This window comes from Nelumbo nucifera, chromosome 5 (genome assembly GCF_055504915.1).
Source record: "Nelumbo nucifera cultivar China Antique chromosome 5, China Antique-T2T, whole genome shotgun sequence".
Lineage (NCBI taxonomy): Eukaryota > Viridiplantae > Streptophyta > Magnoliopsida > Proteales > Nelumbonaceae > Nelumbo > Nelumbo nucifera.
The window spans coordinates 58,876,574-58,902,712 of NC_142653.1; the positions used below are offsets into that span (position 1 = coordinate 58,876,574).

Below are 26,139 nucleotides of genomic sequence, written 5' to 3' on the forward strand. Positions count from 1 at the left end.
GGGCTCCTAATGGGCCCAACACTTACCTTAAGTGGCCCCTGGGCCAAGCCACCTTGTAACACCCAGGGACTGTGGGCAGATGCAAGATTAGCCGATCAGGTATTACCATCAATGGTCTTACACTTAACCTCTTAGCCCATAATGATCAAACACTGCCCGACAAGAGATGACCTCTCCCTCGGCTGCAAGGAACAATGCTGCACTCTCTACTCACATGGATCCTGGGAATTAAAACCTTTTGCAAACATTTTAGAAACTGTAATATATATATATATATATATATATATATATATATATATATATATATTTTGCACTGTCAGAGAGAGTGCATCCCCTATCAGTATATGAATATATTTTGCAAAACAAAATTTCAACAATTGAAATCGGTTGCCAGCAGTCTTGGTTTCCATCAGAGAGAGTGCATCCCCGATCATTACCTTTGTTCGACAAAGGGGCTGATCCTGTCACTATGATCACCCACTCAAATGAATTCTCGAACTGTCTCAACATACCCAAGTTTTGACCCCCGCTAAGGATCTCATAGATTGTCATATCAAAGACAGCCCAATCCAACACCTACTGCAATATCATAATTGAGTGTAGGGGTCAGGTGTAACTTTCCAGTTTTGGCCATCAATGTCCAAGGTTCAGGGCAATACTGGAAATCTGGTCCGGTTCAAAGATTCAATTAATCTTACACTGCATGTGCTTTGGGTCTCACCCTGGCGGCTGAGACGGGCCACCCCAACATTTGGCAGCACACCAGTGTCAGCCTTGGCAGGATAAATCTCCCCAGACTTACCCAACGGCTGTGAACATTTTAAACTAACACGAGTCTCATTAAGTGTCCAGTTTAAGGGTATCACACAGAAACACACCACAGGAACTTGAATCAAATATGTACTTTAGTAATTTACAATAAATTCATAATGTACATCATTCTGATTGGAGATAAGGGCATACAACTTTCTAACAATCTCTTCCTATATGTGTGTTGAAATTTTTTCTATAATTTCCTTTTATTTTTTCATACTTTAATCATTATCACGACAACCTCTCATGTGTGCCCTGTTACTAGTAAGACCAAGTTTCTCTATTCGAGGGGATCACGAATACATTGTTCCCCTTTATTCAACATTCTCATCATAGCTAATCAGTGGCAACGTTTTTCTCCCTTCAGTCACTTCTCTCGGACTTATTATTTTCTCCCATAGCTAATCAGCGGCAACGTTACCTTCCTATTCTTAAGATTCAAGGTTCTCATTGTAGTATTGTGGAGCTACATGTTCTTACACCTTCAAATCTAAATTAGTTGTTGGCTTGATTTAAACCCTTTTGGACTCTCTAAGATCTTACTGATTTTCTATTTATGTTTTTTTTTTATTTCAAATGAATTTATTTTGTTACATATATATAATTTATTTTATACTATATTTGTAATACCGATTTACGTTCTAAAATTTGTATGAAATTTTATATTTCACAGAATTTCACCCAAATGTAAAATCCTAATGTAACAAATCTGTCTCTTAAAAAGGGGTAGATCTGTCTTTTAAAAAAAAATTGTTCTCTACGTAGGAAATTGTAATTTAATTAACAAATCTGAAGAGAAATATGTCATTATTACATCCTACCGGGGTTTTCTTGTAATCAAAACTACAATGCATTCTAATTTGGGAATAAAACTCGGAGTTCCCTGCGTTGTAGGAAAAACACTTTACGTCTTCTAGAGTATAATGATTTTTTTTTTTTTTTCCATTTTGTTATAAAGAAAAGTAGTGAAAATATTAGGCTGGATTTTCTTTGAGAATAAGATTTAGAAATAGAAAAGTAATAAATCGGATACCTTTCCTTGTTTTCCATGTTTTCATGCTGATTGCCGACTTCCCCCCCCCCCCTCATGGGTGTCCCCATGGGTGTTAGACCGGTTTTGGATTCGACCCATCCAGTCCAAAATCAATTTGGATGGATTGGTTATTGGATCAATCCAGGCCAAAATATTTATTAGATTAGATTTATTAGATCGGATTCTATCTGGTTGGTCCGTAATAAATTTATATTAGATTAAGTCAATATTTGGTCTATTGATATACGACAAAAATATAAGTGTTAATGGACCGCATTTGGGTTGAAACCAATCAAATCTAAATGGATTTAAATAGATTGATGGTCCAAACATTGAATTGGACCGATCCAAAATGGTCCAAAATATTTATTAGATTAGATTGGACCTGGTTCATTTATAATGGATTCACACCGGACTGAATTGAAAATGCAAATAATTAATACTTTGTTTTACAAAAATGCCCTCGTAGTTGCAACCAAATTGTTCAAACTGAAACAATTAATATTTCCATTTTTATTTATCTGAATTAAATTTGTTCGAATGGAATTAGTGTATTACTGTCTAAACCAACATGTCCTGCTTCCATTTAACGGAATGTGGATTACTAGTAAAATGCATAAAATCAATAGGTAGGTTTTACAAATCCGTGAAAGCATAGGGGTGTTTTAATAAATGACCGCAAAAGACAAATATAAAGCAAACAAATTCTAGCTACTGATGGAACAAGTGCAGATGCCAGACCTAACGTAGGGCCAAGTGACTTTTGAAAAGAATAAAACAAAGAAAGAAAAGCATGAGAGGATGGTCCACGAGTAATGTTTGCTGTGTTGAATCGCCGAAGGTGAAGGTGATCAGAGAAGGAAGAAGGTTTGCTGGAGGAGGTGGTTGTGTTGTTAAAAACCAAATTAAGAAAGGTACGTACGCAGGAAAACATCTCCTTCTCATTTTGTTATTTGAAATCTTAATTAATTAGCTCTTTTCCCTGTTGCAAATTTTTCTTCTACTTTAGTTGGTGATCAATTGATCATCATCATAGACATATTGATCTAATTATTATTCTCTTTAAACCACTAGGAGTAATGGCAATGGAATGTCTGATTACTATCGTAGTAGAAATTGGAAAATACTTGTTACAACCCGTGTTACGACCGGTTGAGCGCCGTGTTGGGTATCTGGTTCACTGCAAGGAAAATACTGAGCAGCTCAAGAACCAAGTAGAAAAGCTGAAGACTGTGAGAGAATCAGTTCAACAATTAATTGATCAAGCAGAGCCGAGGGGAGAGGATATCCTAGTTGATGTCACGAATTGGATGGGAACTGTGGATTCTGTTATCAATGAAGCAAATGGGTTGGTTGCTAACAGTAATGTGGACTCACGTTGTTAAATTGGGTTGTGTCCTCACTGCTGTTCGCGTTACCAGTTAAGTAAGAAGGCAGCAGAGATGATGAATGGTGTTAATGAGCTTCAACAAATTGGGGGGTGCTTCAAGGTTGTTTCTCATCCACTGTCGCCTCCACCTATAGAAGCTCTGTGTGAAGGAGATTTCAATGTTTTTGAATCCACACGACAAGTAATGGAGAAAGTCATGAATGCATTGAGAGATCAGAGCACCAATTTCATCGGGCTTTATGGAATGGGGGGTGTCGGCAAGACAACCCTGGTAAAGGAAGTTGGGAAGCGAGTGCAGAACGAGGAGAAAATCTTCAACAAGGTTGTGATGGCAGCTGTGTCTCAAGATCCAGTCCTGAGAAATATCCAAGATGACATTGCTAACATGTTAGACTTGAATTTTGATCCCAATGAGAACGAAACAACAAGAGCATGGAGATTGTCTGGGAGAATGAAGAAAGAGAACACAATTCTTGTAATCTTGGACGATGTTTGGGAGAGACTGGAGTTGGGAGATGTGGGAATTCCGCACAGCGACAACCACAAAGGTTGCGAAATCATCCTCACTACCAGAAGAGAACAAGTCTGTCGAGCAATGGAGGTCCAAGAGCGTATCCTACTTGTCACCTTATGCGAGCAGGATGCGTGGAGCTTGTTCAAGAGTAAAGCTGGTTCTGTTGTGGATGATGACAATTTGCGTCATGTGGCGAGGGAAGTTGCTAAAGAGTGTGGTGGCTTGCCCATCGCACTGAAAGAATGAACCCAACAGAATCGAGGGAGTAGATAAGAAGGTGATCTCGTGTATAAGGTTGAGCTATGATTATCTAAACAATAGGGAGGCGCAATGGCTATTCTTGTTTTGCAGCTTGTTTCCTGAAGATTACAACATTGAAATAGAGCAGATGGCCAGATATGTTTTTGGGTTGGGATGTTTCGAAAATGTCGACACAATAGAAGATGCAAGATGTAGAGTGCGGATGGTGTCAAGAAACAGAAAACATCTTCTCTGTTGTTAGATGGGTTTGTATCATCATTTTTGAGAACTTCCCCAAGTGAAGAGCATTTCAAAATGCATGACATCGTTCGTGATGTGGCCATTTCAATGGCATCTGATGATTCTCATCATGAAGTCTTCCTGGGAAGAGCTGGTAGAGGACTGACGGAATATCCAATAATGGAATCTAGTGAAAGATACACAGCCATCTCACTGATATCCAACAGCATATGGAAGCTCCCTAACAGGTCGGGCCTATGTCCAAAGCTTCGAGTTTTACTATTGCAGGAAAATCGGGGTTTGACAGAGATCGCAGACACTTTCTTTGAAGGAATGGAATCCCTTAGGGTTTTGGATTTGAGTAGGACACAAGTAGAACGCTTCCCTCCATCGATCAGATGCCTAACGAACCTTCGCACATTACATTTTGTAACTAATAAACAATACTTGGTAGACATATCTATGATTGGAGAGTTGAAGAAACTTGTGATTCTCAGCCTTCGCAGTTGTTTATTATCATCAGCAGAACTTCCAGAAAATATAGCACATTTGACCAATCTAAGGATGTTGGATTTGAGTGATTCCACTCAAGGGGCAAATCTAGTTAATGTGATATCAGGGTTGTACCAGCTAGAAGAACTATACCTAAAGCTAGGAGGAGATTTGCCAGATGATTTCGTCTTTCAAGGATTCGTGAGGTTTAATATATGGATAAATTACATGACAAGCTCATATTGTACTGGGACTGCTGCTGAATTGTATGAAAATACGCCACATACGTTATGTCTGGGTGACTTATCAGCTGAAAGACTCAAAACCCTATGTTCTCGGTTGTGGAAGAATACGGAATTGCTTTGTCTGGAGAGATGCAATGATTTGAAAAGCATGAAAGAATTATATGAAGGGGGCTTTGGCAAGTTGAAGCATCTGTGTTTGCAGAAGTGCGAGAGTTTGAGAAGTATCTTTTCATTGGCCGAAGCTCAAAGTCTTCCACAACTGGAAGAACTCTTCATCGATGGCTGTAATAACTTAGAGGAAATCGTCGCCGAAGATCAAGTGGTACTGCAGGATGATCAACCACAACTAAAAGGCCTCAGAACACTGACAATAGTACATTGCCCAAGTGTGAGATGTCTTTTCTCTGTTGTCCTGGCCAAAAATCTTCCAAGGCTGGAAAATCTCTACATCTGGAACTGCGATAACATGGAATATATCGTCACAAAGAAGAATGGTGAAGAAACTATGGGCAATATCATATTTCCCCAACTCAGGATTCTACATATCTCAGTACTGCGGTGCCTCGAAAGCTTTTGCGATAGTGGTACTTGTGCTGTATGTCCCCTTCTGGAAGAAGTAATTGTGGCCTTCTGCCCAAATTTGCAGAGTTTCCAACTGCAAGTTCAAAACCCTTCCAAATTAAAGAAAATAACTGTGCATGATATGCATCAATTCAAGGGTTTAAAAGGTATTGTCAGTTCAAAACACTGACAATAGTACATTGCCCAAGTGTGAGATGTCTTTTCTCTGTTGTCCTGGCCAAAAATCTTCCAAGGCTGGAAAATCTCTACATCTGGAACTGCGATAACATGGAATATATCGTCACAAAGAAGAATGGTGAAGAAACTATGGGCAATATCATATTTCCCCAACTCAGGATTCTACATATCTCAGTACTGCGGTGCCTCGAAAGCTTTTGCGATAGTGGTACTTGTGCTGTATGTCCCCTTCTGGAAGAAGTAATTGTGGCCTTCTGCCCAAATTTGCAGAGTTTCCAACTGCAAGTTCAAAACCCTTCCAAATTAAAGAAAATAACTGTGCATGATATGCATCAATTCAAGGGTTTAAAAGGTATGTTCTCACCTCAGATATCCCAATGCTTAGAAGAACTCATAATAATGAACTTCAATAACCTAGAGGAGATTCTTTTTGATGAAAACCAAGCAGTAGTCCAAGATGATCAACCCCAATTTTTAGCCCTCAAAACACTCACAGTAATGAATTGTGACTCTAGTGCGAGATGTCCTATTTCATCTCTATCAGCTCGAAGTTTGCCAAAACTGGAGTACATTGATTTATCTGATTCCCATGGATTGAGAAACGTCTTCCCTGCATCCCTTACTCGGAATGTTCCTCAATTGAAGAAACTTGATGTGAGAAATTGCAAATCCATGCAAGAAATAGTTGCAAAAGAGGATGACGAAGAAGGCGTTGATAAGATAACATTTTCCCAGCTCACGCATTTAAACCTTGCCGGGTTGCAATGCCTCGTAAGTATCTGTGGATGTGGTGTTTTGTCTGATTGGCCTTTGTTGGAAGAAGTATCTGTGCTCGATTGTCCAAATTTATAGCATCTTCCTTTCCGACATCAAAATGCTCCCAAGATCAATAAAATTGAAATTGTCAATCGGAAGCAGACACTCAAGGAATTACATGAGTCTTTCTCGGAAGAGGTCAAAGAGTTCGGAAAAGTAATTCATCTGTAAGTTTCTTAACCTTCTAACCACATTCTTCTTGTTTTTTGCTTCTTTTGTTTTTGTTTGTTAATTACCAATAAAGTATAAAAACATATTATATCCCGATAGATTACTTTTTCCTGTACCACTTTTTACATGCAATTATGTGCACTTGCATTCAGATTGTGATGAAAGGTATCTGAATACATGTTGGTCTCGTCCTAGAGATTGATGTCCCAAATTATTGTCTAATCACTTTCCTTTGCAAAAGGAATGTTACTGTGACCCCAAATGTTGAATTTTTCCTATTAAATTTCTTAATTTTTCTTTTTCCTATTAAAGGGGAATAAATAAAGAATTACCGGCAGACCCAATACAGATTTTTGATTTTCAATATAGAGTTATAAATATTCAAAATGTTAAAAATCCCCATTTTATACATCAAGTGAATTGGCATCAATTCTTAACTGGCTTTCACCTGGACTATACTTTGGGCTTAAAAATTCTGACTCTAGGTTGAACCGTCATTCTCCCCTCATTTTTACAGGTATGGAAGAGACAATATGAACAATGGTTGAAACACATGTAGGGTTCACCCAAATGATAATAAAGATATGTCCATGAGGATGACCATGTGAGGCGAAATGACGAGGTATTTGTAGTTAAGTTGATTTTCTTTTCTTCTAATTTCTTGGGGTTCATTTGATTAAGGGAAATAGGGGTATGGAATCATAATGGTTTATTCTGATTTTAACTTTTTAGTTTGCTGGAATCTAAATTACATTCTCATTTTTGGTTGAATGGCATTTCTCCATTTGAGAAAATAGTCATTTTCTCTCCTTTCGTTTGGAATGAGAAGCTGCACTCCAACTGATTCTGATTCTAACCAAACAGGTAGGAGTGGAGTAGACCATTCCAATTCCAATTCTCACCAATATCTAAAAATTTTAATTGATCAATGGACATTTTAATACATATTAACCCATCATGCGTAAATCAACCCTTAGTTCACTTTTGCTAAGACAATGTCCTAGCACATGGCTAGAACCGAAAAAACTAGGGAGAAGTACCGATAAGCCCAGCTCAGAATTTACTAGGCACAAAGTACAGGGGGAATGCATCCTGACCGTGAATTGATGCCAAATTCACGGGCAGGATGTGGTTTATAGAGGGGGTGCGGGCTAGTTGTAAGGGGGACTGGAATTCAGAATTCTGCATCGTGTGTATTTGTACTTCTCCCAAAAAACTAATGGCATTTTCAATATATTGCAGTGGCCCCACCAAAATGTCACTTTTACAGAAAAAACTTTAGCTGTTGGGGGCCAATTGTTGAGAATATTGTTGGGAATGCCACGTTGTCATGAAAGTGGGGTAAAATATTAATTGCACCCAACAGCTAAAGTTACTCCCACTTTTAGTCTTTTACTGCTAGTCGGAATTTCCTACTAACTTCCCTCTACTCCTCTCTCTACTAATCCATTAAAATTAATTCCTCCGTTAGATACTATTTTAAAGAAATATGTATTTTTATGCATTAATTAAATATTTTTACAAATAAAAATATAATAATTTTGGGTGGTCTATAACTAGGGGTGCTCACGGTTCAGGTAACCGAACCATGGGCCTTTTTTGTAAACCGAATCAGTAGTACCGGTTTCTAGAAAACCGGTAACCAGAACCGAACCGAAACTAGTCGGTTAATTGGTTGACTGGTTTATGTGTATATATAAATATACACATAAATATATAGAAAATATATAGAAAAACATATATACCGGTCAGTTCGGTTAACTGTCGGTTTTTAAAATTGGTTAACCAAAATCAAACCGGTACCTTTGGTGTTTTAAAAACACCGATTCAATTAACCGATTTTGGTTAGGATTCGATTGGATTTTTTGGTCAGTTCGGTTTTTCAGTTTTTTTTTGTTCACCCCTATCTGTAACTCTTTTTCCATGCATGAATTTGCTTTACTAGGCATAGAAAAGAGATAAAAATAAAAAATATCTATTTTAATTATATGCAAATTTCCCATTCTCTCTTTAATTATATGCAAATTAATTCTCTAAGCCTAATAAAGCATATTCATGCATCGGAAAAAGAGTTACAGACCACCGAAAATTATTATATTTTTATTTTTAGAAATATTTAATTAATACATAAAAATAAGTATTTCTTTAAAATAGTATATAAAGGAGGAATTAATTAAGGCATTAGTCAATCGTTACACTAGATAGGACTTAATGCCGGCTGGAATAATTTTAATGGATTAGTAGAGAGGGGAGTAGAGGGAAGTTAGTAGAAAATCCGGATTGTTTTACTACTAGCATTGTTCTAACAGTGGGTAGGAGGATTTGATCTCTCAATTTCTGACATTTATTAATAGGCTGTTGTGTTTGCATTTTCTTGAGCCATTGGAGTGTGATAAGATACAGCAGCTCAACCGTCCTAAATTTTCAGGAAACATGCAAGTATTAGTTCCATCATCCGTGGCCTCAACATCCAATTAAACACATGGTATCTCAACTGATCGAGCAACTGGAATATTGAGAAGGATAACGCATTATATATCTGTTTCTTTCCATATTATGTATTGTTGTGTCAGTCCTCTGGTTAGTTGTGTGGAGGGTTCTTTTGCTTTTACATTATGTGTTAGTTCTCCAGTTGATTGGTATTGGTATGGAGGGTGATTTCAATTTTTTTTTTTTTTTGATTCAAGGTTGATTGTGTGTGTCTTATTATCATTTTTCCCACAGGTTGATTGTGTTGTTCAGTCGTATAAGTTAATACTTTAAATTATGTTTTCATACCTAATAAGGGTCATTTACATTGGCCATACCTTTATTTATTTATGTAATTATTTTGGCTTCACCACCATTTTATAGCTTTATTGTTGTGTGTTAACTTCGTTCTTTGTAATATTCAGTTTTATATACTCTTTTTATTAATTTTTTAATTAGTATGTAATTCGTTAACTTTTTAAGAAATTTGAGATATATACTCCTCATCTTCTTCTTAACCTTGTTCATTTCGATGGGATCAAACATTAGGAGAAAAGTTTAGAATAATAACATACTAGCAGAGGGATCCTACTTCGCAGGGGTTGAAATGGAACTATCGACCTATTGATCTATTGACTTGGTCTCTGTCCAAAAACCGTTGAATTGGTTAATGATCCATTGATTCGAGCGGTCAAATCGTTAACCCGTTGATCTGTTCAATGGTTTTTGGCTGTTTTTTATTATTTTTTTCATTGGGAACCATCCAAGCAACCGGTTACGTTTTATCCTAATCTTAGTCCTTAGCCAAAAATCATTGAATCGATCAATGACCCATTGACCTGGCGGTCGAACTGTTAACCAGTTCAATGGGTTTTTGGTCGCTTTTTTATTTTTTTTTAATTTTGTTGTCAGAACAGGCCATCCATTCAAACCAAATAGCCGAACCGTCAACCCGAAAATCGGTGGCCAAAACAGTCCCATCTTCAGGTCGTATGAGTCACACGCTCGAATGACATAACACGTATGGTACTGCTTAATGGACATTAGACACTCAATTTTTTTTGTTAGAACGGGTCATCCATTTTTGCTTTTTTCTTTTTAGTTGGGTACCGTCCAGGCAACCAGTTCTATTTTACCCCAATCCTAGTCCTTGGGCAAAAACCATTGAAACAGTCACCGACCCATTGGCCCGAGTGATCAAATTGTTAACCCGTTGACCCATTCAATGGTTTTTGGCAGTTTTTTTAATTTTTTAATTTTTGTTGTCTGAACGGGGCCGTCCATTTGAACCAGACGGTCAATAGCGGGTTAAAGGTGACCAATTTCAAGTTTGAATGGTTCAACCTCTAGGTCAATAGCATTTTGAAAACATTGACCCAATGTGACAATTTTTGTTACCTTAGTTCAATAATTCATGACAAGGGAGAGACTGAGGTGGATGTCACCAACAAATTAGGTCAACATAGGAAAAATGGAGCAATACATCTAGACTTTTGTGTGATAAGCAAATACCACTTAGATTAAAAGGAAAATTCTATAAATAGATGAGGTCAAATATGTCGTATGGAGTAGATGCTTTGTTAATGAAGAACAAGGATTAAAATATTGGAATTAGGTATTGTATCGGATAACTCAAACATGGATATAGATACGGATACACTTCGAAAACATGTGGATATGAATATGCTAGGAAAATACATACATACTCTATAAATACATTAATAACACTAAATTTATGGTTAAAATAGCCATAAATAGTGTGAAAATACATTAGAAAATGTATATTTTAGTGGTGCATATGAGGAAATATATTACAATTAATATAGCAAGATGCATAAATCATATAATTTTATGATAATGCATAAATAGCCCAAGACACATATTTTGTTATTTTCTATTTAATTCCAAAGCATAAAAATTATGCAACAATTGTATTTTAATTATTAAATCAATTATTTTTTATTTACTATTTTTAATTTTTTAACATTAAAAATGTCCAACTAAATATTAAAATTCTCAAATGTTTGGTAAATAATATTTTTACTTTTGTAAACAATATAATGTGTTATAAAACATTCTAAAATTTCTAATATATATCATATGCAAATTCATAATTTTTAATTACTTAAATAATTAATATATTATTAATATTGTCATTTCTATAATTTTTCTATAATTAAAATCATTTTCTGATATAAATGTAGGTTAGTGAATTTGATTGGTTAATGATGTGGGTTAATTGGCCCAGCCCACATAGGACTAGGAGGCCCAGCCCACTAACGCCTGCTAGAATCAGCAACCATTAGGGAGCCCTGCTACCTCCGTACGAAGCTAACCACATAGTCATTTGGCACACCTGCCAGGGGCCTGTAGCCTGACCTCGTATGGATCCCATCCGGGGTGTTCATCTTCACCTACCCACAGCACGCTCAAGTATAAATAAGAGGTAACTACCCCTTGAAAGGGGCTAGAGCAAAGTAACTCCAACATCACTCACTCATTTACTTCCTGCAACCACATTGTCTACCTAGCATTAATTTAGGGAGATCTAGTGCATCCGAGGACTCTCTCCATGAGCACTTTTGCACTCTCCCCTACTTCACACCTCGTACTAACTTGAGCATCACAGCCTCTGCCTTGGGTATCCACCCCGAGGTCTCTAACACTTCCTGTCTTGTAGTATCTCAGGACACTAGGGACTTCGCCCCGACTCACAGTCCACGGCTACCATAATCCTTGAAAGGAGTACTTCGCCTAATTTTGCTGTCCTTGGCTTCGGTCAACCTCTTCCGAGGCCTCAAGGTCCTCAACTAATGCTCAAAACTTGACAAGTGAATTTACCTTGTTGCCCCCGGCTAATCCGTGCGGCAACAATTAGCACCGTCTATGGGAACATGGTAACTAAGACGACCCCCACTTCAATCCGCTCATCATGTATTTTAACATGAACAAGCTGAACGTCAGCTTGAATGAGCTCAACAATATGTTGCAATGAGCCGAAGATCTAATTAGTCAAGATGAGCCGATAACCATGCTTGTTGAAGCTGGCAAATCTGAAAAGAAGAGGAGGGCAAAGAGAAAGCCCCAGAAGAAGGCCACCAAATCTAAGAAGCAAAAGAATGACAAGGCATCCGATGTTTGTCACTTCTACAAGTAGGTTGGCCTCTGGAAAAGGAACTGTGCCGCCTACCTGGAATCTAAGAGAGGTAATCTCGAAACATGTTCATAGAGACTAATCTGTTAGTTACTTCTGTGTCCTGGTGTGACTCCGGGGCTTCAACTCATGCGTGTAACTCACTGTAGGGGTTCAAAATAAGTAGAAGGCTAAGTGAAGGGGAAGTGACGCTTTACTTGGGGACTTCTGCAAGTGTTGCAGCTATGGAAATAGGAACCGTAGAATTATTCTTTAGAGAAGGATTTCTTGTACTTAAGGATTGTCTTTATGTACAAAACTTAAGAAGAAATTTGATTTCTGTTTCCAAACTGTGTGCTGATGAATATACTGTCTATTTTAGTAATATGATTACTATTAAAAAGGAACAATAAATTTATCGCATACGGGGAATTGGAGAACGGTCTCTATGTTCTATGTCCTTCTCTAGAAACTAACTTAGCCGAAACTACGTCGGTCGAAATCCCCAAGAAAAGAACTCGTGATATAGTTAGTTCCACATGCCTATGGCATTACCGACTTGGCCATATCGGTATTGACCGAATCACAAGGTTGGTAAAGGATGGTCCTTTGGATTTTCTAAACGTAGAAGATCTTCCCACTTGTGAGCCTTGCCTCCGAGGTAAGATGACAAAATGACCATTTAACGGTTAGCCTGAAAGATGTACAGGCACACTTGAACTCATACATACTGATGTATGTGGTCCCCTGAGTGTTAGGGCCCGTAACCAACACGTGTATTTCATCACTTTCACTGATGATTACTCACCGTATGGTTACGTGTACCTAATGAGACAGAAGTCCGAATCCTTTGAAAAGTTCAAGGAGTTTAGACAAGAAGTCGAGAAACAGTTAGGGAGAGAAATTAAGGCCCTTCTATTAAATTGAGGTGGTGAGTATCTCTTTGACGAATTCAGGGATTACTCGAAAGCCTACGGGATAATATCACAGTTAGCTCCTCCTGCTACACCACAGCTTAACGATGTTTCAGAGAGGAGGAATAGGAACTTGTTGGACATGGTCCGGTCACTTCTCATACGCTCAGAATTACTCACATCCTTTTAGGGATATGCATTAGAGACTACTATCTACGTGCTAAATCGGGTTCCAACCAAATCGGTTCCGAAAACTTCATATGAACTTTGGACCAGAAAGAAAGCTAGTTTCAGACACTTGAAGATTTGGGGTTGTCCTGCGCACGTTAAAAGAACGAGTGCGAACAAGTTGGAATCCAAGACCTGTCGTTGCCTATCTGTATGCTACCCAAAGGATTCAGTGGGTTATCTATTCTTTGAACCGAGTGAGCAGAAAGTGTATTGTAGTCAAAATGCCCAGTTCTTAGAGACCAAATACACCCTGGACACCCATCGTTAGTGGGAGGTATCCTACAAGTTCCAGGTAGTGACCAACCTAGAAGATCCACCCGGGCATCCAGGCCACTAGTCCGTTATGGTCATGACCAAGATAGTTACCTGGTAGAAGCCTTGACTAGTGAGGAAGATACCATGACTTATGCGGAAGCTATGTTGGACATAGATTCCCAGAAGTGGGTGGAGGCCATGAGAGCCGAGATGGACTCGATGGAGGCCAATGGAGTCTGAACTCTAGTAGATCTGCCCTCCGGGGTAAAAGCAATTGGTTGCAAATGTATCTATAAGAGGAAGAAGGGCCCCGATGGCAAGATTGAGACCTACAAAGCTCATTTGGTGGCGAAAGGGTACACTCAGAAAGAGGGCATCAACTATGAGGAAGCTTTTTCACCCATGGCCATGCTTAAATCCATTAGGATCTTGCTAGCTGTAGCAGCATACCATGACTACTAGATTTGGCAGATGGATGTCAAAACCGTGTTCCTAAATGGAGATCTTAGTGAAGATATCTGCATACAGCAGCCACAAGGCTTTATTACTGCTGGTCAGGAACACATGGTATGTAAACTTAATAGATCCATATATGGACTTAATCAAGCTTCTAAGAGTTGGAACATCCGTTTTGACTCTGCCGTCAAATCGTTGACTTTGAGCAGAATTCGGATGAGCCCTGTGTTTACAGGAAGTCCAGTGGGGATAAGTTCACCTTCTTGGTGTTGTATGTGGATGATATTCTACTCATTGGGAATGATGTAGGAATGTTAAGTTCTGTCAAGGTGTGGCTTTCGTAGTATTTCTCCATGAAAGATCTTGGAGAAGCCACTTATATACTGGGTCTTTGACTCTATAGAGATAGATCGAAGCGGATAATTAGATTATCCCAGGCTGCTTACATTGACAAAATTGTCAAAAGGTACAACATGGAGAATTCCAAGAAAGGAAATGTTTCTTTCAGGCACGAAGTCACTCTCTCCAAGAAGATGTCTCCTTAGACTTTTGAGGAGATTGAGGGCATGAAAGACATTCCCTATGCCTCAACCGTAGGGAGCATCATGTATGCCATGCTGTGCACTCGCCCTGACATTGCACAGGCAGTGAGTGTGGTAAGCAGGTTCCAGGCCAACCCAGGGTAGGAGCATTGGACTGCTGTGAAAAACAAAGTCAAATACATTCGAAGGACAAAAGAGTTTTGTTTGGTATTCGATGGTAGTTTACTACAAATTCTAGGGTATACTGTTGCCGATTTCTAGTCGGATCCAGATGATAGAAGGTCTACATCTGGGTAAGTTTTCATGATAGGATCGTGTGCATTGCCGCTAGTGAAGCTTCCAAAGAAGCCATGTGGATGAAAAGTTCATTCACAAATTAGGAGTGGTTCCGTCCAGCACATCACCCATCCCGTTGTTGTGTGACAACAATGGAGCGATCGCCCAGGCTAAGGAGCCTCGAGCCCACTCAAAGTCAAAGCACATCGAGAGGAAGTACCATGTACTGCGGGGGATTGTTGGTAAAGGGAACGTCCTGATTCAGAGGGTAGCATCAGCAGATTATGTGGCAGACCTATTGACTAAGCTACTCACATAGAAAGTGTTTGAGAAACACATGGAAAGCATGAAACTTTAGCTTGTACTAGAATGGACCTAAGTGCATGTGGGAGCTGTTAGACAGTTTTGTATGCCCTTAGCTCCAATCAGCTTTGATGTACTTTTGGCATTTAATGTAAATGAATAAAGTGCATGTTTGATTCATGTTGTGTGGTATGTTTCTGTGTAAGATCCTTAAACTGGACACTTAATGAGACTCGTGTTAGTTCAAAATGTTCACAGCCAGTGGGTCGGTCTGGGGAGACCTATCCTAATAAGGCTGACACTGATGTGCCGCCAAGTTAGTTGGGGTGGCTTGTTTCAGCCGCCAGGGTGAGACCCGAAGTACATGCAGTGTGGGTTCATTTTGTGACCATGAACTGGACCAGATTTCCAGTATTGCCCTGGACCTTGGTGATGAGTGGGCAAAACTAGAAAGTTACACCTGACCCCTAGACTCGATTATGATACTACACTAAGTGGCAGATTGGGCTATCTTTGATATGCCATTCAGTGAGATCCTTAGAGGGGGTCAAAACCTAGGTATGTTGGAATGGTTCACGAACCCATCTGAGTGAGTGATCATAGTGACAGGATCAACCCCTTTGTCAGACAAAGGTAATGATCGGGGATGCACTCTCTCTAATAGAAACCAAACTGCCGACAATTGATTTCAATCGTTGGAATTTTGTTTTGCAAAATTTATATATAAGATACATAGATATGTACAGTTTCAAAATGTTTGCAAATGGTTTTAATTCCCGGGATCCATGTGACTAGAGAGTGCAACACTGTTCCTTGTAGCCAAGGGAGAGGTCCTCTCTTGTCGGGCAGTGTTTGATCATTATGGGATGAGAGGTTAAGTGTAAGGCCATTTAGGGTTATACCTGATGGGCTAATCTTGCATCTGCCCACAGTCCTTGGGTTTTTTATAAGATGGCTTGGCCCAGGGACCACTGTGGCTGATGTGTAGATCAATGCTTGGGTCCCACTCCATACAAAGAAGCCCAACTGGGCAGCAGTTTGGAAGGCTATTGAGCACTTGATACATATTGGGCCTAAAGCCCATTTCGAACTGGGTTGATTTGATCAGTCAGTTAAAGGGGCGGATATGAGGTAAGGTCAAGCCAAAAGGATTGGATCTTATCCTATCCACTCATGGATACCAAATTCAAATTAGGATTTGAATCTGGTAACCTCCTGATAAAATCAGGAGTGGGCTGATCTAATCTGCAGATAGGATTAAGAAGTCTTCTTATCCAAATACAAATTTGGATTAGGATAACTCCTAATCCTAATAAGATTAGGAGGTTTCTTAATCACTAAGAAAAGTAGAGAAACCCTAATTCGAATTACAAGAATTCGAACCTTAAGGGTATTCATAGAACACCTGCATTCTTGAGATAGGATCTCAGAGAAACCCTAGAGAGAAGAAAGCAGTTCACCACCTTCTGCTCTAGCCTTTCTCCTCAAGCAGCCGCCACCATCTATTGCTAGTTCGAGTTCTCTGTGAGGGAAGATCAAGAAAAGTTCTTGATTGTGTGTGGTGCTCACTGCCTCCATCGAGTTCTTCAAAAGAACCTGGTTCGTGGGATGAACACTGCTGGTTCTGCTCCATCATCACTATGTCATCTTTAGTGGGAGCAGTTCTTGGGATTTTTCATTGGGCGTGAACACCGACGTTGGGAGATACTACTTCTCCAAATCAGATATATCCCTTCCCTTCTCTTTTGGTTCAGAACTGGTTCGGTTTTGGTTCAAGATAAATCCTGGAAAATTCAGGGAATATGATTCCTAGTTGGAAGAATGGCAAGAAATTTTTGAAATTTGCCCACCCATTCCACAACCTATTTGGCATCCATATGATGGATCTTACCATTCTTTCACGAGCGGATACCTATCAAGTCCGCGAAGACAGAAGCAGGGCCCATGCCCGTGCAGACCCAAGGCTTGCCAAGTTGTGAGCTGAGATTGGGGCCGTCAAGGACGAGCTCTACCAGGTTAAGGAGAGCCGAGCCGATACCTCAACCAGTCATGACAACTCTATCAATTGCATGGGCACCCCAAAAATCATCTCGGAGCCTCTCCCCCCACATTTCAAGGCTCCTGCACTAGAGATGTACGACAAAAGCACTAACCCCGGTGACCAACTAGAGGGTTTCAGGGCACTCATGATACTGTATAGATATTTTGATGCCTTGATGTGTCGGACCTTCCAGGCTACCTTCAGGGGTGCCATTCGTTGTTGGTTCTCCAACCTTCCTCCTTGGTCAATCAGCTCATGGGAGCAATTTACAAACCTGTTCCTTGCCCACTTCATCAGCAACAAGCAATGCCAGAAGAGCATAGTTTCTCTGATGTCGCTCAAACAGGAGCCAAGTGAAAGTCTACAATCTTATATCGACCACTTTAAGAAAGAAGAGCTCGAAGTTCGAGGCCTCAACCCTATGGTCTCCATGTACTCAGCCATCAACGAACTCCACCCTGGCTCGACTCTCAAGTGCTCGGTTGCCAAGACCCTACCGAAGATTAAACTCGAATTCCTCAAAAAGGCCCAAAAATACATTACGGTTGAAGAGGCTTCGGTCGGGGACAATCAAGAAAGGGCAGGTGAGCACCACAACGGGCCACCAGAGAAGAAAAGGAAAAGTGGGGACCAACGTCACCCTGACAACAATGACGGCAGAGACAACAAGAAACCACCAGCTCCGGCCTTGGCCTACAAGGACTACATGCCACTCAACTCCACCTGCACTCAGATACTAATTCAGATAGCAGAAGAGAAGTTCATGAAGTGGCCAACAAAGCAGAAGCGGAACCCCAAGAGGGGGAACCCTACGAAGTGGCCGAAACCTTTGATATTCTACATAAATTCAACATGAAGCTCAACTTGAGCAAGTGTGCCTTCGGGGTTACCTCGGGTAAATTCTTAGGCTTTGTCCGTCACTCAAAGGGGCATTGAAGCCAACCCAAGCAAGGTACAGGCCATACTAAACATGGCACCCCCTTGGTCAGTGAAGGAAACTCAAAGGCTCGCCGGCAGAAAAGTCGCCCTTAACTGTTTCATGTCAATGTTGGCAGACCGTTGCCTTCCCTTCTTCCATGCCATCAAGAAGTTGAAAGATTTCCAATGAACGGAGGAGTGCCAGTGTGCCTTCGATGAGCTCAAGCTATACCTCGCATCACTCTCACTCCTCGCTCGGCCAGTATTAGGAGAAACCTTGTATTTGTACCTATCAACCGGAGACGAGGCTGTCAGCTCGGTCCTGGTGAAAGATGATGGAGTTCAGAGACCTGTATACTATGTCAGCAAGGTCCTTAGTGACGCCAAGACCCGGTACCCCGAAGTGAAAAAGCTAGCATACGCCCTCATCACCTCGGCCAGAAAGCTCAGGTCGTATTTCCAAGCCCACTCCATAGTGTTCTTGAAAAATCAGCCCCTTAGGGTCATCCTCACCAAGACAAAGACTTTGGGATGCTTGATTAAGTGGGCAATAAACTATTAGAGTTTGACATACAATACCAGCCAAGACCCACGATCAAAGTGCAAGCCTTGGCTGACTTCGTAGCAGAAAGCACTTTCAGCAGGCCCCTCGGCCGGTCTCGCGAAGATGAGCTAGAATAAGCACGACTAGCCGAGGAGGTCCCTCCCGCGTGGATACTTATTGTTGACGGTTCATCCAATGCCAAGGGGAGTGGAGCGGGCCTCATTCTCCTCACCCTTAACGATGCCGTCATAGAGTATGCGCTAAGATTCGAGTTCCCTGCATCCAACAATGAAGCTAAGTACGAAGCCCTCCTGGTGGGGTTGTAGCTTGCCCGAGACCTCGACTCCAAGCACGTCGAAGTCCTCAACAACTTGAAATTGATGGTCATTCAACTCAATGATGAGTATGTGGCTAGAGAACAAAGCATGGCTAAGTACCTCGCCAAAGTTCAAGAGTTAGCCTGTCACTTCCAATGCTTCTCTCTGAAGCAAGTCCCAGAAGCCGAGAACTCCCAAGCCGACGCCCTCTCCAAATTAGCGAGCATCTTGGATGCGGCCCTCAGCCGCACTGTGCGTGTGGAAAGACTATCCCGGCCCTCCATAGAGGACATCCAAGTCCTACCCATAGAGGCTGAACCATCTTGGATGGATCCTATCATCAACTTCCTACTAACGGAAAGACTACCCGATGACAGGAACGAAGCCCAAAAACTCTGACGATAGGCAGCACACTACACTTTGCTAGAAGGAAGGTTGTATAGGAGGTTCTTCACCTTGCCTTACCTCAGATGCCTCCGCAGGGATGAGGGCGAGTACGTGTTCTAGGAAATTCATAAAGACATTTGTAGCAATCACCTCGGTAACCAGACCCTAGCCCAGAAAACATTAAGGCAAGGGTACATCTATCCAACACTTCACAAGGATGCGACCGAGCAGGTGTGGAAATGTGATCAATGTCATAAACATGCCAACCTCTACCATCAACTAGTCACCACCCTCTTGGCCCTCAGCATGTTAGACAGTTTTGTATGCCCTTAGCTTCAATCAGAATGATGTACTTTATGAGTTTATTGTAAATGAATAAAAGTGCATATTTGATTCATGTTCCCTTGGTATGTTTCTGTGTAATACCCTTAAACTGTACACTTGATGAGACTCGTGTTAGTTTAGAATGTTCACAGCCAGCGGGTCGGTCTGGGGAGACCTATCCTGATAAGGCTGACACTGTGGTGCCACCAAGTCGGTTGGGGTGGCCTGTCTCAGCTGCCAGGGTGAGACCCTAGGCACATACAATGTAGAATAAATTGAATCTTTGAACTGGACCAGATTTCCAGTATTGCCCTGGACCTTGGAGATTAATGGAAAAAACTGGAATGTTACACCCGACCCCTAGACTCGATTATGATACTACACTAGGTGTCGGATTGGGCTGTCTTTGATGTACCAATCAGTGAGATCCTTAGTGGGGGTCAAAACCTGGGTATGTTGGGACAGTCTGAGAATTCATCTGAGTGGGTGATCATAGAGACAGGATCAGCCCCTTTGTCGGACAAAGGTAATGATCGGGGATGCACTCTCACTGATGGAAACCAAGACTGCCGGCAGCCGATTTCAATCGTTGAGATTTGTTTTGCAAAGTATATTTTATATAAGATATAAAAGTATATATATTATGGTTTCTAAAATGTTTGCAAAAAGGTTTTAATTCCCGGGATCCATATAAGTAGAGAGTGCAACACTGTTCCTTGCAGCCGAGGGAGAGGTCCTCTCTTGTCGGGCAGTGTATGATCATTATGGGTTAAGAGGTTATGTGTAAGACCATTGAGGATAATGTTTGATGGGCTAATCTTGCATCTGCCCACAGTCCCTGGGTGTTACAAGGTGCCTTGGCCCAGGGACCACTTAAGGTAAGTGTTGGGCCCATAGAGCCCATTTGATGGGTTTCAGGGGGTGCACTGTCCATAACAGTGTATTCGGCCAGGCCTTGTAACACAGGCTGGGCCGAACCCATGTGGCTGATGTGTAGATCAATGCTTGGGTCCCACACCATACAAGGAAGCCCAACTGGGCAGCAGTTAGGAAGGTTAAGTGAGCACATAAGTTTAATGGACCTAAAACCCATTTCGAACTGGGCTATTTAATTAGTTAATTATGGAGCGAATTCTGAGATGGATTAGCAGATAGTCCAGATCTGAATGTGATTCAGATCTAGAAACTTCCTAATGAGATTAGGAGAAAGCTAATCTAATCTGCAGATAAGATAAGGGTTTATCCTTATCATCTAAAGAGAGGTCTGATCCAAATATGATTTGGATAAGTAGCTCCTTATTGGACTAGGAGCTGATCCTCTGGGTTTTACAAAAGAAGGAGGGGGCGGCAGCCTTTAGAGAGAGAGAGATATTCACATTCTCTTTAGTGCTGAAAAACACAGAAGGAAGAATTAAGCAACCCTGCAGAATTCTTTCTTGCCGCCTCCTTGTTCTTGCTGCCCTGTTTGCCAGTTCGATCTCTAGTTGTGGGAGAAGTCAAGATTTGATCTTGACATCAGTTCTTTGAGAAAGAATTGATAGGAAGCTGTGCTCATGTGCCATCCTGCTATTTCTTGCGAAGGACAGAGTTCTTGGAGAAGAACATTGTTGACTCTGCTCCATCCTACACTCCGCCATCTTCAGTGGGAGCAGTCTTTGGATCCTTCCTTGGGCGTGAACACCTTCGTTGGGAGATATTATTTCTCTATATTAGGTATAATCCTCTCCTACTCCTTTTGGTTCAGATATGGTTCAGTTTATGGTTCAAGATTGAGCCTTGAAAATATGACTTTCTAAATTGGGAATGTGATTCCAATTGAAGGGAGAGAAAAATTTTTTGAAATTCGCCCCCTTATTCCGCAAGATTTGGGCGTCCATATGATGGATCTCTCATCCCTTCAGTGGTATCAGAGCCATGGTTCAAATCTTGAACCAATTTGTTTCAGATTTGAACCTACGCAAATGGGCAGAAGGCGTTCTACCCGATTTGCGCAGATATGGGTTTTGGGAAATTTGTTCCCAAAAATATATGGGCAAATAATCTGAAATTAATTTTATATAAATCTGATTATTATTTAGAACTGTTCTTTATGATTTTCTTGATTTATGGGCTGTTCGTACAAGAGGAGATCAAAATCTTGATTTGCGCAGGGAACCTGCGATTTTGCAGATTTTGGATTTCTTTATTACATTTGGTCTGTAAAATAATTTTTTTATTTTAGACTGAATGTATAGGTATTCGATCTGATATAATTATTAATAGAAATTAGGATTTCTATTTATTTTATTTTTGGATCGAAGATGGTGGCGCAGAAAAGGAGATTTCGCAGAGAAGGAGATTTTGTAGATGGGAGAATTACAATCTGCGATTTGCAGTTTATGAAATTGCAATTTGTGATCTAACCTCTATTTTGCAGGATGGATTGTGCAAACAGCCCTGTTTGACTGATTCTTGATTTTCTTTTATCAGTATTTAATTTCAAATTATTTTCTTGAATTAAAGATTTAATTAAAGATCAAACCCTAGACCCATTCGAACCAAGAATGGTTCCAATTGTTTGGACCAAATCTAGGGTTCGATCTAGGCTGAAAGTCAGCCCCTTTTTTTTCCCACTAATGGGCCTGAGGATTGATATTTAATTAAATGGTTAATTCGGCCCAACCTGTAAAGGCCCAGTTTTAAATGGTTAAAACTACTAAAAGCCCACTCTGCGGATAAAGCTATATGGGCCGAACCCATCAACCCTAATTAGGCCCATATACCTAGATAATATTAATGGCTAATGTTATGGATTTAAAATGGGCTTCTAATGGGCTTTACAGATAATTAATTGATTGGTTCAATTTATCCTTGCATGTGATGTATGGATGTGTGATGTGCTACGTACATGGGCCATAAATGCTTGGCCCATGATCAATCGACAGTGGCTCTTGCGCACACCATGGTTGAATGCACAACATTGCCATGGTGTCCCTTTTGGTCATTGGATGACCTCCCTCAGAGGTGGGCCCCACACCTCATGGAGAGGTTACGTGCGGGACCCTAGCCGATTTGGGCCCATCGAAATCTGACTTTATGAAAGTCAATGGGAGCCACTTGGGTTTGACCTAGATCAAACTAGGGCGTAATTAACTGTTCCCTCCAGTTAATATGAGTGCATGTGATAGGGAGATTCATATGATGAACTCTCTAAAGGCCTTCCATCATTAGCATGAGGATGGGTCCTTCAGTAATGAGGAAACGCACCAGAAAATGGGCTATCCATTTGCTGTTGGGCTTGTCTGAATGTTTCATAAGATGATAGGGGCGTCATAGACCGATGTGGGAGGGGCTTCACCAGAAAATGGGAACTCTCTCACGGTACCTTGGCGTTCACGAACATGATGGGTAAGCATTCACTGGACAGAAAGGTTTACCTGAAAATGGCTCTGAACCTTGTCTGACAGAGGCCAAAGGGAAAACTCATATGATGAGTGGATATGATCCTTCACAGAAAGGTGGTGGGGTTTTACAGCTGAAACAGTTGGCTCCATGCACCCTATGTGATTTTCCACATTTCCAGAGACAACTCGCAGTCTCCGTCACTGAGAAAGGAGGGAAATCTTAGAGATGAATAAATAGAAATGGAATGTAGATTAAAATCCATATCTATGTAATGAACATGAATCAAATTAGGTTGTGGACTGATGCTTGCTTTTTTATTAGAAAATGGCAAACGGACAATTTGCAAAGCTGCTTGATGACAACAAGCAGAAGGGCCCAAACTATGCCAACTAGTACAGGAACCTTATGTTGGTCTTAACCTCTAAGAAATTGGACAAGGTAGCCAAGAATCCTGCCCCGGATCATCCGGGAGATAGGGCTTCTGAGGCCCGGAGAAGAGAATACCAAGAATGGGAGGAGAAAAACTCCCTTGCCCATTGCTCTATCATTGCCTCCTTGGACAATCCAATTCAGAGGTAGTTTGATCAGTTCGAACTTGCTAAGGACGTATTGAACAGTCTCAAGACAATGTACGAAGAGCAGAATCGTTCCACTCGGTAGAAGGTCTTGAAACAGTTCATGACCGCGCAGATGTTCCAGGGCCAACAAATTCACGACCATTGTCTCCGGATGATGGGTTATATCAACGAACTGGAGGCACTTGGATCCGGGCTGGATCTGGTAACACAGATCGATGCTATTCTCAACTCTCTGCCTCCATCCTTTAATCCATTCATCATGAATTACAACATGAACAAGCTGAACGTCAGCTTGTAGGAACTCAACAATTTGTTGCAAAGGGCCAAAGAATTGATTAAAAAGGATGAGCCCATTGCCATGCTTATTGAAACTGGCAAATCGGGCAAGAAAAGGAAGGCAAAGAGAAAGCCCGAGAAGAAGGCTGCCAAACCCAAGAAACAAAGGAAGGACAAGGCATTAGATGCCTGTCATTTTTGCAAGAAGACCGGCCACTAAAAAAGGAATTGTCCTGCCTACCTGGAATCCAAGAAAGGTAATTTCGAAACTTGTGTTATAGAAACCAATCTATTGGTGGCTTTTGCGTCCTGGTGTATTGACTCCGGGGCTTCAACTCATGCGTGTAACTCACTGCAGGGGTTCAAAGTAAGCAGAAGGCTGAGTGAAGGAGAAGTCACGCTCTACTTGGGGACTACTGCAATTGTTGTAGCCGCGGCCATAGGAACCCATGGAGTTACCTTTTAGAGAAGGAACTACTGTACTGAAAGATTGTCTTTATGTACAAAATTTGAGAAGAAATTTAATTTCTGTCTCAAAACTGTGTGCAGATGGTTATTCTGTCTTCTTTTGTAGTACGATTACTATTAAAAGAAATAACAGATTCATCGCATACGGGGAATTGGAGAACGGTCTCTATGTTCTACATCCTTCTCTAGAAACTAACATAACCGAAGAGATGTCCCACAAGTTCCAGGTAGTGACCAACCTAGAAGATCCACTCGGGTATCCAGGCCACCAGTCCATTGTGGTTATGACCAGGATAGTTACCTGGTGGAAACCTTGACTAGTGAGGAGGATCCTGTGATTTACGCGGAAGCTATGATGGACATAGATTCCCAGAAGTGGGTGGAGGCCATGAGAGCAGAGATGGACTCAATGGAGACCAATGGAGTCTGGACTCTGGTAGATCTGCCCTTCGGGGTAAAAGCAATCGGTTGCAAATGGATTTACAAGAGGAAGAAGGGCCCCGATGGTAGGGTTGAGACCTTCGAAGCTCTTCTGGTGACGAAAGGATACACTCAGAAAGAGGGCATCGATTATGAGGAAACCTTTTCGCCTGTGGCCATGCTTAAACCCATTAGGATCCTGCTAACTGTAGCAGCATACCATGATTATGAGATTTGGCAGATGGATGTCAAAACTGCATTCCTGAATGGAGATCTTACTGAAGATATCTATATGTAGCAGCCGCAAGGCTTCATTGCTGCAGGTTAGGAAAACATGGTATGTAAACTTAATAAATCCATTTATGGACTTAAACAAGCTTCTAGATGTTGGAACATCCATTTTGACTCTGCTGCCAAATTGTTTGAATTCGAGCAGAATCCAGATGAACCCTGTGTCTACAGGAAGTACAGTGGAAATAAGGTTACCTTCTTGGTTCTGTATGTAGATGACATTCTTTTCATTGGGAATGATATAGGAATGTTAATACGGTGAAAGTATGGCTTTCACAGCAATTCTCCATGAAAGATCTTGGAGAAGCCGCCTATATACTGAGTCTTCGACTCTATAGAGATAGATCGAAGTGGATAATAGAATTATCCCAATCTGCTTATATTGACAAAATAGTCAAAAGGTACAGCATGGAAAACTCCATGAAAGGAAATGTTCCTTTCAGGCACGGAGTCACTCTCTTCAAGAAGATGTCTCCTAAGACTTCTGAGGAGATTGATGGCATGAAAGACGTTCCCTATGCCTCTGCTGTAGGGAGCATCATGTATGCCATGTTGTGCACTCGTCCTGACATTGCTCAGGTAGTGAGTGTAGTAAGCAAATTTCAGGCCAACCCAGGGCAGGAGCACTGGACTGCTGTGAAAAACATACTTAAGTACCTTCGAAGGACAAAAGAGTTTTGTCTAGTATTCGACGGTAGCTCACTACAGATCCAAGGGTATACAGATGCCGATTTCCAGTCGGATCCAGATGATAGAAAGTCTACATCTGGATATGTTTTCACGATAGGATCGTGTGCTGCTTGCTGGAAAAGCAGCAAATAGGGGTCCACTACAGACTCCACGACCGAGGCCGATTACATTGCCGCAAGTGAGGCTGCCAAAGAAGCCGTGTGGATGAA

The 26,139-nt window shown here is 41.0% G+C and overlaps 2 protein-coding genes across 2 annotated transcripts; both read left to right on the forward strand.

The window, feature by feature from the left end:
* The first annotated feature begins 2,602 nt into the window (after positions 1–2,602).
* LOC148791648 (disease resistance protein At4g27190-like) lies at positions 2,603–4,388 on the forward strand. The gene is given in 3 exon segments (XM_088887074.1): positions 2,603–2,760; positions 2,921–3,996; positions 3,998–4,388. Coding segments are annotated over 2 exon segments (963 nt in total). The 5' UTR covers positions 2,603–2,760; positions 2,921–3,288; the 3' UTR covers positions 4,253–4,388.
* On the forward strand, positions 4,306–5,718 carry LOC148791649 (disease resistance protein RPS2-like). The gene has a single exon (XM_088888274.1). The coding sequence runs from the start codon at positions 4,306–4,308 to the stop codon at positions 5,716–5,718; it is 1,413 nt and encodes a 470-aa protein (XP_088744400.1).
* The last annotated feature ends 20,421 nt before the right edge of the window (positions 5,719–26,139 follow it).